The sequence below is a fragment of the Felis catus genome, chromosome D1 (assembly GCF_018350175.1).
Source record: "Felis catus isolate Fca126 chromosome D1, F.catus_Fca126_mat1.0, whole genome shotgun sequence".
Lineage (NCBI taxonomy): Eukaryota > Metazoa > Chordata > Mammalia > Carnivora > Felidae > Felis > Felis catus.
In genome coordinates, this window is record NC_058377.1 from 11356873 (window position 1) to 11371320 (window position 14448).

The 14448-nt window shown below is 43.3% G+C and overlaps 1 protein-coding gene and 1 long non-coding RNA gene across 9 annotated transcripts in view; one reads left to right on the forward strand and one right to left on the reverse strand.

The window, feature by feature from the left end:
- Nucleotides 1–14448, forward strand: part of TTC12 (tetratricopeptide repeat domain 12) — a 53672-nt gene that overhangs the window by 16077 nt on the left and 23147 nt on the right. For all 8 annotated transcript variants that reach the window (XM_023239099.2, XM_023239104.2, XM_023239105.2 and 5 more), the window contains 2 exons: nt 8830–8889; nt 13895–13966. In XM_023239099.2, the coding sequence (XP_023094867.1) occupies nt 8830–8889; nt 13895–13966 (132 nt within the window). The remainder of the gene's footprint in view (nt 1–8829; nt 8890–13894; nt 13967–14448) is intronic.
- LOC123380331 overlaps nt 12367–14448 on the reverse strand; it is a 43165-nt gene continuing 41083 nt past the window's right edge. The window contains exons 3-4 of the long non-coding RNA XR_006585930.1: nt 14104–14208; nt 12367–12843 (exon numbers count right to left, since the gene is read on the reverse strand). This is a non-coding gene — a long non-coding RNA (uncharacterized LOC123380331). The remainder of the gene's footprint in view (nt 12844–14103; nt 14209–14448) is intronic.

Sequence of the window (14448 nt, forward strand, 5' to 3'; positions counted from 1 at the left end):
GGACTGGGTGGCTGGGTGACTCCATTTTCATCGGTCCCGCGCATGCACGTACACACTTGCAAGCTCCATAACAATCCACCCCAGTAAGCTAAGCAGCGCCATCTAGTGGAGAACAGAACGATTACACTAAGCCCTGCCCAGCTGGGCCAACCTCGCTCTTTGGGAACACAAGTCTCTCCACCTGCTTAGTTTACGGAGTATAAAAACACTTCGTATTTTGACTTCTAGGGGAAAGTGAAGTAATTTCGTTCGTACTTCAGTCTGTTCCCTGGTCCATCTATTCAGTTTTCTTTTTTTTTTTCTCTTTTTCGTTTCTTTTCTTTTTCTTGAATACAGAAAGATAAAATATTTATTTTTAGTTTCAATTTTTATTAAATATATTTTTCTTAATTTTTTTCAACTATGTTTTTTACTGTCGTGTAAATTTTTTCAAATTCTGTTTAACTTCCATCATTTCATTGTGTTCTATTTCAATGTATTCATTTTTTCAAATTTTCAAACTATTTCCTTTTTTTTCCCTTCTTTTTTGCTCTAATCTATCAAGCCCCTTTCAACACCCAGACCAAAACACTCCTCGGATATAGCATCATTTATATGATATGTGTGTGTGTGTGTATTGTTTTTAATTTTTTACTTTTAATATTTTTTTAATTTTAATTTTTTTACCTCATTAATTCCCTTTATCCCTTCAAAATGACAAAATGAGGAAATTCACCCAAAAGAAAGAGCAGGAAGAAACGACAGCCAGGGACTTAACCAACACAGATAACAAGCAAGATGTCCAACCAGGATTTAGAATCATGATAATAAGAATACTACCCTGAGTCAAAAATAGATTAGAATCCCTTTCTGCAAGGATAAAAGAAGTCACACCTAGTCAGGATGAAATAAAAAAAGCTATAACTGAGCTGCAATCTCAAATGGATTCCACAGCGGCAAGGATGAATAAGGCAGAGCAGAGACAAAGCAATATAGAGGACAAACTTATAGAGAATAATGAAGCAGAAAAAAAGAGGGAGACTAAGGCAAAAGAGCACAATTTAAGAATTAGAGAAATCATTGATTTATTAAAAAGGAACAACATCAGAATCATAGAGGTCCCAGAAGATGAAGAGAGAGAAAAAAGAGTAGAAGGGTTATGTGAGCAAATCATAGCAGAAAACTTTCCTAACCGGGGAAAGACACAGACATCAGACTCCAGGAAGCACAGAGGACTCCCATAAGATTCAACAAACACTACCATCAACAAGGCATATCATAGTCAAATTACCAAAATACTCAGGCAAGGAAAGAATCATGAAAGCAGCAAGAGAAGAAGAGTCCTTAACCTACAAGGGAAGACAGATCAGGTTGATGGCAGACCTATGCACAGAAACTTGGCAGGCCAGAAAGGAGTGGCAGGATATATTCAATGTGCTGAATTAGAAAAATGTGCAGCATGAATTCATTATCCAGCAAGGCTGTGATTCAAAATAGACGGAGAGATTAAATGTTTCCCAGAGGAACAAAAATTAAAGGAGTTCGTGACCACTAAACCAGCCCTGCAAGAAATTTTAAGGGGGACTCTCTGAGGGGAGAAAAGATGAATAAATAAATATCAAAAGCAAGAAACACTAGAAAGGACCAGAGAACACCACCAGAAACTCCAACTCTACAAGCAACATAATGGCAATAAACTCATATCTTTCAGTCCTCACTCTAAACATCAGTGGACTAAATGTTCCAATCAAAAGATATAAGGTAACAGAATGGATAAGAAAACAAGATCCATCTAATATGTTGTTTACAAGAGACCCACTTTAGACATAAAGACACCTTCACATAATAGTAAGGGGATGGAGAACCATCTATCATACTAATGGTTGACAAAAGAAAGCGGGAGTAGCCATACTTAAATCTGACAATCTAAACTTTAAAGACTTGTTACACTCTTTAACAAGAGATGAAAAAGAGCATTATATCATAATTAAGGGGTCTATCCTCCAAGAAGACTTAACAATTGTAAGCATTTATGCTCCAAATGTGAAAGCACCCAAATATAAAAATCAATTAATCACAAACATAAACTCATTGATAATAATACCATAAGATTAGGGGACTTCAACACCCCACTTACAACAATGCACAGATCATCTAATCGGAAAATCAACAAGGAAACAATGGCTTTGAATGACACACCGGACCAGATGGACTTAACACATGTATTCAGAACCTTTCATCCTAAAGCAACAGAATATACATTCTTCTCCAGTGCACATGGAATGGTCTCCAGAATAGACCACATACTGGGACACAAATCAGCCCTCAACAAGTACTAAAAGATCGACATCATACCGTTCATATTTTCAGACCACAATGCTATGAAACTCGAATTAACCACAAGAAAAAATTGGAAAGATAACAAATACTTGGAGACTAAAGAGCATCCTACTAAAGAATGAATGGGCTAACCAAGAAATTAAAGAGGAAATTTAAGAGTACATGGAAGGCAATGAAAATGATAACACCACAGCCCAAAACCTGTGGGATGAAGCAAAGGCGCTTATAAGAGAAAAGTATATAGCATTCCAGGCCTTCCTAAAGAAGAAAGAAAGATCTCACATACACAACCTTACCTTATATCTTAAAGAGCTGGAAAAAGAACAGCAACTAAAACACAAAACCACCAGAAGACAGGAAATAATAAAGATCAGGGCAGAAATTAATGCTATCAAAAACAACAACAACAACAAAACAAACAAACAAACAAAAAAACAGTAGATCAGATCAATGAAACCAGAAGCTGTTTCTTTGAAAGAATTAACAAAATTGATAAACCACTAGCCAGTTTGACCAAAAAGAAAAAGGAAAGGAGCCAAATAAAATCAAAAATGAAAGAGGAGAGATCACAACCAACACAGCAGAAATAAAAACAATAAGAGAATATTTTGAGCAATTATATGTCAATAAAATGAGCAATCTGGAAGAAAGGGACGAATTCCTAGAAACATATACACTACCAAAACTGAAACAGGAAGAAATAGAAAATTTGAACAGATCCATAACCAGTAAAGAAATTGAATTAGGGGCGCCTGGGTTGCGCAGTCAGTTAAGCGTCTGACTTCAGCCAGGTCACAATCTTGCGGTCCATGAGTTCGAGCCCCGCGTCGGGCTCTGGGCTGATGGCTCAGAGCCTGGAGCCTGTTTCCGGTTCTGTGTCTCCCTCTCTCTCTGCCCCTCGCCCGTTCATGCTCTGTCTCTCTCTGTCCCAAAAATAAATAAACGTTGAAAAAAAAAATTAAAAAAAAATTAAAAAAAAGAAATTGAATTAGTAATAAAAAAAAAATCTCCCCAAAAACAAGAGTCCAGGGCCAGACGGCTTTCCAGGGGAATTCTACTAAACACTTAAGGAAGAGTTAACATCTATTCTCTTGAAGCTGTTCCAAAAAATTAGAAATGGAAGGAAAACTTCCAAACTCTTTGAATGAAGCCAGCATTACCTTGATTCCAAAACCAAAGACCCCACTAAACAGGAGAACTATAGACTACTTTCCCTGATTAACATAGATGCAAAAATCCTCAACAAGATATTAGCCAACTGAATCCAACAGTACATTAAAAAAATTATTCACCACGACCAAGTGAGATTTATACCTGGGATGCAGGGCTGGTTCAATACCACAAAACAATCAATGGGATTCATCACATCAATAAAAGAAAGGACAAGAACCACATGATTCTCTCAATAGATGCAGAGAATGCATTTGACAAAATACAACATCCTGTCTTGATAAAAACCCACAAGAAAGTAGGGATAGAAGGATCATACCTCAAGATCATAAAAGCTGTATATGAAAGACCCAACACTAATATCATCCTCAATGGGGAAAAACTGAGCTTTCCCCCTAAGGTCAGGAACAAGATAGGGATGTCCACTCTCACCAGTGTTATTCAACATAGTATTGGAAGTCTTAGCCTCAGCAATCAGACAACACAAGGAAATAAAAGGCATCCAAATCAGCCAGGAGGAGGTCAAATTTTCACTCTTCGCAGATGACATGATACTCTATATGGAAAACCTAAAAGATTCCACCAAAAAACTGCTAGAACTGATCCATGAATTCAGCAAAGTGGCAGGATATAAAATCAATGCACAGAAATCAGTTGCATTCCTATACACCAACAATGAAACAACAGAAAGAGAAATCAAGGAATAGATCCCACTTACAATTGCACCAAAACCCATAAAATACCTAGGAATAAATCTAACCAAAGAGGTGAAAAATCTACACACTGAAAACTATGAAAAGCTTATGAAAGAAATTGAGGAAGGCAAAAAAAAAAAAAAAAAAAGGAAAAATATTCCAAGTTCCTGGATAGGAAGAACAAATATTGTTAAAATGTCAATACTATCCAAAACAATCTACATATTCAATGCAAACCCTATCAAAATAACACCAGCATTCTTCACAGTGCTAGAACAAACAATCCTAAATTTTGTATGGAATCAGAAAAGACCTCAAATAGCCAAAGCAATCTTGAAAAAGAAAACCAAAGCAAGAGGCCTCACAATCCCAGACTTCAAGCTATATTACAAAGCTGTAATCATCAAGATAGTATGGTACTGGCACAAAAACAGACACTCAGATCAATAGAACAGAATAGAGAACCAGAAATGGACCCATAAACGTATGGCCAACTAATCTTTGACAAAGCAGGAAAGAATATCCAATGGAATAAAGATAGTCTCTTCAGCACGTGGTGCTGGGAAAACGGGACAGCGACATGCAGAAAAATGAACTCGGACCACTTTCTTACACCATACACAAAAATAAACTCAAAATGGATGAAAGACCTGAATGTAAGACAGGAAGCCATCAAAATCCTCGAGGAGAAAGCATGCAACAACCTCTTTGACCTTGGCCACAGCAACTTCTTCCTCAACATGTCTCCAGAGGCAAGGGAAACAAAAGCAAAAATGAACTATTGGGATCTCATCAAAATAAAAAGCTTCTGTACAGTGAAGGAAACAATCAGCAAAACTAGAAGGCCACTGATGGAATAGGAGAAGATATTTGCAAACAACATATCAGATAAAGGGTTGGTATCCAAAATCTATAAAGAACTTATCAAACTCAACACCAAAAAAACAGATAATCCAGTGAAGAAATGGGCAAAAGACATGAATAGGCACTTCTCCAAGGAAGCCATCCAGATGGCCAAGTGACACATGAAAACATGCTCAACGTCACTCATCATCAGGGAAATACAAATCAAAACCACACTGAGATACCACCTTACACCTGTCAAAATGGCTAACATTAACAATTCAAGGCAACAACAGATGTTGGCGAGGATGCAGAGAAAAAGGATTTCTTTGGCACTGCTGGTGGGAATGCAAACTGGTGCAGCCACTCTCAAAAACAGTATGGAGGTTCCTCAAAAAATTGAAAATAGAACTACCCTATGACCCAGCAATTGCACTACTAGATATTTATCCAAGGGATAAGGTATGCTGTTTTGAAGGGGCATGTGCACCCCAATGTTTATAGCAGCACTATCAACATAGACAAAGTATGGAAAGAGCCCAAATGTCCATCAATGGATGAATGGATAAAAAAGATGTCATATACAGTGGAGTATTACTCAGCAATCAAAAAGAATGAAATCTTGCCATTTGCAACTACGTGGATGGAACCAGAGGGTATTATGCTAAGCGAAATTGGCCAGAGAAAGACAAATATCATATGACTTCACTCATATGAGGACTTTTAGACACAGAACAGGTGAACCTAAAGGAAGGGAAGCAAAAATAATATAAAAACAGGGAAGGGGCCAAAACATAAGAGACTCTTAACTATGGAGAACAAGCAGAGGGTTACTGGAGGGGCTGTGGGCGGGGGTTGGGCTAAATTGGTTAGGGACATTAAGGAATCTACTCCTGAAATCATTGTTGCACCATGTGCTAACTAACTTGGATGTAAATTAAAAAGTAAAATAAGAACTGTGAAAAAAAAAAAGAATCACCAAATCACGATTGGCTATTTTTAAAATGCCTCCCGTTTGCATGCAGTGTTAGAAACACTTAATAAGACCCTGTGAATTGAGTGTTGATGTTTGCTAGAGAGAAAACGTACCCTTTCATTGCTCTGTGTTTCTCCTGGAGCTAATGTTGTGATCAATAGGTTGCTGGCATAATTTAGATCAATCAGGAGTTTAATTACCATTTGGGAAAGTAGTTCTTTTTAAGAAGTGGAAAAGCAAAAGAGAAGAGGGAATTTATAGGGTGTTGAATCCAAGCCTTAAAAAAAAAGAAAGAAAGAAAAGGAAAAGGAAAGGCTGTGTAGAGAAATTGTTGAAGCTGGTGTATGCATTTTCAGAGTCTGTATGTCTCCTGACTAACAATGTCACGGATTTGTGACTACCTTTGTCTAAAAGGATGCTAGTTTCCTCCTCACATCATCTGACTTTCAAATGAAACCCCAAACCCTGGGGGAAAGGATGGTGCTCTGTGGAACAGACAGTTCAAAGAGTCATCATCTTCAATTAGTCCAGAGCCTGAGTTAATGAAAGCACTGCTCAGCAGCTTCCTTTCTATGGGAGCAAATCGCTGCACTGCTGAACTTCATTAGCCAGCTCTTGCCTGCTCCCTCCTTGCTTGGGATGAATTATAACACTGGCCCCATAATTGGCTTGACCATGTAAATATCTGCTCAGAGTTATCAATAACAATGTCACGGTGCCCAGTAGAGTTTTGATCAGGGGAAGAACTATACATGTATGGGCTCTAGCTTGGGTGACTGATGGGACCCTGGGGAAACCCCTTATTCTCCAAGTGCCTGGTTTTCCTTTTTCACACCAGAGTGATCATTGCTGCTTCCTGGGAGCTTTCCAAGAGAAGAGTGCTTAAAGTCTGTTTAGCTCAACTTAATAAGAATTTATTGGGTATCTATTGTGTCCAGAATTAATTCAGAAGGTATGGTAGCCATCACACTTGCTGTTGAGCAGTGCTTTGTTAGTTTATATGTCACTAGTTCTCTGAAACTATAAGCGAACTGAATTCAGTTTCGATTGAGTGGATCCCAGGATTCTGAGTCAATTCTTGATTTCCAAGATTGTCCCTAATTCTGAGTCTGGGTGGGGGGAGGGGGTAGGAGGGAATCCCAGAAGAGGCTCCCAGGGCATTTGGCACTGGTGGATTGTAGTGATGGTCTGACTCTTAAATGTTAGCCCATTTTCTAGATCCCTTCCTTCTTGCTGTGCTTATGAGGAAAGAAGGACAAATTTTTCGTCGTCTTTTTTTAGTACCAGCTTTATTGAGATATAATTGGCGTAACATGGAATTCACCCATTTAAAGTATATGAATCAGTGGTTTTTAGTGTATTCACAGAGTTGTGCAACCATCACTTTAAGCAATCGTAGAACACTGTCATGATCGCAAAAAGAAACCCCATACCCTTTAAGTAGCCCTCCATGCTCCTGTGCAACCCTACCCCTGCCTCAGTGCTCCCATGCACCCAGCCCCAGCACTCCCGTGCACCCTTACCCCCTGCCCCAGTGCTCCCTGCACCCCCACCACTCCCATGCACCCCTGCCCCCAGCCCGTGCTCCCATGCACCCCTACCCCCACCCCAGTGCTCCCCTGCACCCTCACTGCTCCCATGCACCCCTGCCCCCAGCCCCAGCCCTCCCGTGCACCTCTACCCACAGCCCTAGGCAACCACGAATCGACTTTCTGTCTCCATACATCTGCCTCCTCTGTACATTTCATTCAAATAGAGTCATGCACATTTTTTTCCTTTTGTGTCTGGCTTCTCTCCTGTAACATGTTTTCAAAGCTCATCCATGTTGTAATATGTACTGATGCTTCATTCCTTTTTATTGCCAAATAATATTCCACTGTATGGATGGACCACGTTTTAGTTATCCATTCATCAGTTGATGGACATTTGAGTTGTTTCTGCTTTTTGGGTATTATCAACAATGCTGCTGTGAACATCTGTGCACAAGTTTTTATGTGCCTGTGTTTACAGTCCCTTTGGGTATACATACACCCAGGAGTGGCTGGATCATATGGTAATTCTGTGTTTAACCCTTTGAAGAACTAACTGCCAGACTGTCTACCAAAGTGGCTACCCCGCTTTACATTCCCACCAGCAGTGTGTGAGGGTTCTGATTTTTCTGCATTCTCACCAACACTTATTATTACCTCATTGATTCGCTCTACCATTTGGTTTCCTTCTGGAGCATCCACAGTAGGGTAGACTCTAGAAGTCAGCTCTTACTTTGTAGATGGGTTTAGTGTGCTACGTACTTTCTTTTGCCTTTCCAGATCCTCTTCCTCCCTGCCTTCTGTGCCCTGGGGGGACTGACCTCTGTGGACTGGCCCCCTGACTTCCCAGCTTTCTAGCTTGCATGGGTTCAGCCAGTGAGATCAGAAAGGAGGAAATGAGAGTGGGGTATTTATTCTCCCACCTGTAGCCCTACTAAAGGCCTCAGCTCCCACCAGGCAGTGCCGTCCACAAAGCTGTCCTCTCCCACCTGTCCATGGCTCGTCCTTCTGCCCCCTCACCCTAGCAGCGGTAACGGCTGTCCATTGTTGCTAGACTTGGGGTTCCGTAACGTTCCTGTTGGTTTCCCTGAGCCTTGCCCTCAGCTTGTAAGTAGTCCTTCTGTTAAAGTCACCTCATGTGTGTGTGCCCTCCGTTTTCTGCTGGAGCCCTGGCTGACATGGGGAGGGACTGGTTCCCTGTCATCACCCTTCTGTTGTTGGACTGCTCTTTCTGTGTCAACTGAAGCCTGCTTGCTGAAGAATTATGTATCAACAGCAGCTGTTTGTGTCATTACAGGCTTATATAAAACTCGGGGACTTCCAGAAAGCAGTAGTGGATTGTGAGTGGGCTCTGAAGGTAAGAAGATGGATCCTTTTTCACATGATGGAGCCTGGCCTGCCAGGCAGGGCATCTCGGTCCTGAAGGGAATGGAGGGGAGCGGCCAGAGTTTCATGGCGGGCCATGAGCTCTGCAGTCAGAGCCTCGGTTTCCTCATCTATAAAATGGGATAAACGGAATTGTTGTAAGGGTCATGGTAATGCATATGGAGCACCCAGCTCGTAGTAAGTACTCCAGAGAGGCTGCTGTTAATGCTGGTTTTTCAAGGTTTATTTTGCAAGGGCTCATTCTTTTCTGCTGTATTATCAGCAGCTCTGCTTCATGTGGCAGTGGTAATGCCTCTTTCTGTTTCTAGAACCAACCACGGGAACTTGTTTGTGCAGTGTGGTTCTTCCTCATCAGTTTGTGCTTTTCCTCTAGCTCCAGTAATTTGGCATATTTGCAGAGGAATGATCAGCACGTAGAATTCCTGCTGTTCAGCCTGGATACTAGTCAGGGCTCAGGCAGATCACTTACTTCTGTGCAGGATACTTCCTCCCAAATCTGCCAAAATAGCTCATTTAAGGTGAGGAGAGGTAAGGACTGTCGGTGGAAATAGTACAAGAGTTTTTAAAAGAGAAATGTCATGATCACTTCTTAGGGACATTATTTCAGATGACTAAATATTTAAATAAGTCTTCATCCCGTTCAGCTGAGTCGCTGTGTTGTAGGGGCTTTAAGTGAAGAACCAAAACGAGTGTTTCTGTCTTCACGGAAGGGCTGCTGACAGAGGAACATGAGCACCCCCCCCCCCCGCCCCACCACAGGGTCTAGAGGCGGAGAGCAGGACTTTTCTTGTTAGATACATGTGTTATCATAAAAATCTTGCAAATCTGGCATGGCACTCCATGAAATTTATCTCTTTGTCTTAATATCCCCATAGTATCTTCGATAACTTACAATCACGTAAAACTGAAGTGCCAGGAGAACATGCCAGGTTTATCTTCTGGCCCAGATTCCTCCCGTTCAGCCCACTGAACCCCAGGGCAGTGAGCGTGGCCCAAAACTAGAGCATGTTTTGACAGCAGCGTATTGGCCACACCTCCTTCCTTATTTTTTATTGACAAGGTAAGCAAGGGAGACTGGGGTGAGTTAGAAACTCACCTTGATGAATGATGGTTTATAAAGTACGAGGGCTCCTCCGGAACTGACAGGTGGGGTGCATGATTCCCCCTTCCCTTAGAAGATCCAGCGTATTGGCAAATCCTGTCCCATTGCACCGTTATGGTCTTGAGGTTACAAGCGCTGCCCAGAGCTGACGACCTCAGGTTCTTCACAGCTTAGGACCAGCCTAGGTCCCCAGCCTGTCTTGTCACTTTATGTGACCATAATTTCTTTTCTGCCCCCATTCCATAAGAGAAGAGAGAGGCAAGGATGTTTTCCTCAATTATTCCAATAATCACAGCAAAAGCCCCCGTTTATTGCTTCTCGGCCTCTTGGCTCAGATCAAGTGTTAAAGCCCCCGTTTGCGGCGTGCTGGCCGTGAGCCTCACAACCTTCTCTTCTCTTCTGTTCACTACCACCGTCATCCTTATTTTTCTGGCAAGGAAACCAAGCCTTGAAGGTGAATGAAGTAACCTGTGCCGAACCGCATAGCTGATGTTAGTCTCACTGTAAGCCAGTGTCTGAATCCTGTACTCCGTACAGCTTCTCTACTGGACCTGAGAAACCCTCCAGTCCCTGGGTGTGGATCTTGCTCCCTTCCGTGGGAGAAGCAAGATCTCCCAGTGGGGCTCCCAGGAGTATCTGTTCTGATCTGAAAAGGACCAAAGAGGTCCTGAAAAGGACCATCAGCATGTTGATTCAGGGTAACATGCTGGCCGGTTCCCAAATGTTAAATGAAGCACAATGTAATTAAGGGTGAAACCAAAGCAAAGCGGGCCCAGCAAAGCTGACATTAAAAAACTCTGACATTCAGCAGCCAGTCTTGTGAAATGCCCAGCGAGGCTCCCAGTTGAAGAGGCTGTGTAAACACTTGGAGGGCTGGGGGAAATGTATGAGGAGCTCTAAAAACTAACAGTGTCAGTTCTGTGTCAAAGTGGTGAGTTAAAAGTTTCTCTCTTTAAAAGTAGTATCTCAATAACGCATGTCATTGCCATCCCATTATTAATGGTGTTAGTAACTTTCATGCTCATTTAAGATTTTTGACCCTTTTGAATTGGTAGAGACAAGCTCACATGAGGATATTTCAAGACTCCTGTTCCTCATCAGGGAAGATGAGGCAGTGAAGCTGGTTCCAGTCAGAGTCATTTCTTTCTTGGTGGAATACTTTCTGCACGATAAAATCCATCATCCTCTGAAAACTGGACTCCTTTTTTTAAAATCTTTTTTAATGTTTATTTTTGACAGAGAGAGGGAGTGTGTGAACAGGAGAGGGGCAGAGAGAGAGGGAGACACAGAATCCAAAGCAGGTTCCAGGCTCTGAGCTGTCAGCAGAGCCCGATATGGGGGCTCGAACCCACGGACCGTGAGATCATGACGTGAGCCCAAGTCGGACGCTTAACTGGCTGAGCCACCCACGTGTCCCAAAACAGGACTCCTTTTAAGGGGATCTGGGACTCACCTGAAAATATCCTGGTGAATGTTGACACATGATCAGAGGAGAAGGACCCATCAGAGAGGACTTCCGTTAGCAGCCAGGGCGGGCAGAGTCATGACCACGCCCCATCTCTGTGACACACAGAGACACACAGGGTGGCAAGGACAGGGCTCTGAGGCTCCGGGTTTATTTTGCCCCCTGCTGTAACCCTGCAGCCAAGGGACAGTGAACATTTGGCTTTCATGGGCTGCGGCACTGGCCCTTTCTTTCCCCCTCACCATTCCTTTCCTGTCCCCTCGACCTCTTCCTTTGTGGATTCTCCAGGCTTCACTCCTGGGCTCCCTGCCCTCTCTCTGCAGCTTCCCGCTCAAAGCTCTTGTCTCTCCTGGGTCCAGCCGGCCCGGAGACCTTGTTCCCCATCTCCACCTCCAAGGACCGCAGGGCGCAGGTCTCCGTGATTGTCTTCGCATCACTGGAAAGATGACGCATCTAGGAACAAACTCATCATCTTCCCCCAGCCTTCCTCATTACCAGCCCCGACTTCCCCTTCTGTTAATGGCGTGTACTGCCTTCCAGACATCTGAACCCCAAACTCGTTACTTGACATCCTCCTCTTCTTTGTCATCTGTCTGTGACAGAGCTCTGGCGTCTGCACTCTCTCTGCTGCTCCACCAGGGCAGATGCGGCCCCTCATTCTGCATGACTGTCTTGGTCTCCTCACTCGGCCCCTGCCTTTCCCGCCTCTGGTCAGTTCTGTGCGCCACCTCTAGACTATCCTGTATGCCCCCGCTGCTCACTCACCCCTTCCAGCCACACCCTCCCTGCCCTGCCCTGCCCCTGCCCTTTGTCCTGGATGGAAGCTCCCTGCCCCCTCCCACCTCCCGACCTTGCTCAGCCCATTCTCCCTCCCTCCTTCTCTCTTCACCTCTCCACATCCTTTGAGACCCACCTCAGATCCCTCCTTCGCACACTCTTTGTTAGACCAGGCCTCTTTGGAGTGGGCTTCCCTCTCCTCACCTGCTGGGGCACTTTTCTCAAGGTGATTTGGTGTCCTTTTAAGCCTTTGGGGCAGAGTCAGATGGCCAGATTTTAAATCCCAGCTCATCCACTTAGTATCTATGTGACCTTGAACCTCTCCACCCCCTAGTTTCCTCATCTGTAAAATGGGGATAGTAACTGCATCAACTTCGTAGAGTTGTTACAAGGATTATATGAGACAAGTCCTATGAGCCGCACGGTAAGGACTGAACAATAATGCACTATTACTTACCACTGGCATTCACTCAGCGCGTCAGGAAATGATGTTCGTGAAAATTAGCCGTAAAGCCCTCTCCAAATATGACCGTGTTACCTCTTCTATGACCACTTAGCTTTTCTTCAAAGTCCCTTCTGCCCTGAAATGGACAGCAGCTGCTGTGGCAACCGTTGTGGCAACAGCTGCTGATGCCGTACCACCTGGTGCTGCACTGAGCGCCACGTGCGTTTCCTCCCCGTGACAACCTGGGAGCGAGACACTATCACTGTCTTCACTTTCCACGTGAGGAGAATGAGCATCACAGAAGTTAGGTGGCCTGGCCAACACCCCGCTTCTGGTGAGAGGTGGGCCAGGCATTCACCCAGGACTTTTTAGACTCCTGAGCTGGCACTCATCACCTCTTTAAATCTAGACCCTTGGAGGGCATCCCTGGCACAATGCCTCGCATGGGAAAGGGTTTGATTAACTGGACGCTAGAAGTTACAGTTGACGTCTTTGTGCCCAATCAGTCCCTCTGAAGTTGTAATCATTAGGGGCAGGCAGGTGTAGGGCCCCTGTGCAAATGCCGTGGTCTCCCGTAAGTTTCGATCCTGATCCTGCCTTTTGAAGGAGGCATCCCTCCTGATCTTAAGTGATAAGAATAGAAGTTCCCAGGATGTGTGGTGTGATTTATTGCCAGACCCGCTAAGATGTAACCATAACCTCAGCTGTCGACCTAGGGTTGGTGTCTCTCTCTTCTGTTAAACCAGTGGTCCTTAAGCTTGGCTGCATGTTTACAGCACCTAGAGAGCTTAAAAAAACTGTTGATGCCTGAGTCCTACCTTGGAGTATAATTTAATTGGTATGGGCTTCAGCCTTGCCTTCCAGATTTTGATTAGCATCCCAGGCGATTCTAATGTTTAGGCAAGGTTGAGAGCTCTCCTAAACTAAGGGTTTCTGGTTTGTCTCCTGATTGAGTCTCATTACGTGGAAATGAAAACTGGCAAGTATCATTAATTAATTTGATGGAGAGCTTACTTGTACATGCAGCATGCACCAATTAGTTTGGTCACAAATGCACAGAAAAGTTTTAATTGCCAACCGTGGTAGCTGTGCTGAGAACCGAAGTACTGCCTTAACTCTATTAGCCAGGCGATGAGGGGAGTGGCTAATGACTTCAAACATCTGATCAGTCATTCTCTTTTATGCAGTGTGATGAAAAATGCACAAAAGCATATTTCCATATGGGAAAGGCCCATCTGGCCCTGAAGAACTACAATGTGGTAAGTTCTTAGAGGAGTAGAAGTGGCTTGTTTGATCCCAGAGCGATGCTCCAGATTGTCTCAGAGAAGGACTACGTTCCTCCAAGCCGATTAGATATTAATCTGCCTTTTACAGTATTTTCCAAGGAACATCTTACCATGTGTTGAGTTGGGAAGGACGTTGAGTGGCATCCCCACCTTCTCTGGGAATCCCTTCTGCAGTATCTTTTACCAGTGTTCCGTCAGCCCCAGGAGGAGCATCTCTGGAGAGAAAAATATAAGCCAACAAATGAAAAGAAAACTCACTTGTAATCTCTTCACTCAAAAGTAACCATGCGGATATATAGGCAGACTAAGATATAATATGTTGCGAATAGCAGCTTTATTGAGATATAATTCACATACCAGACAGTTCATCTGTGGACGGTATACAATTCAGTGGGTTTTCATGTATTCACAGAGATGTGCAACCATCACCACACTCAACTTTAGAACATTTTTGT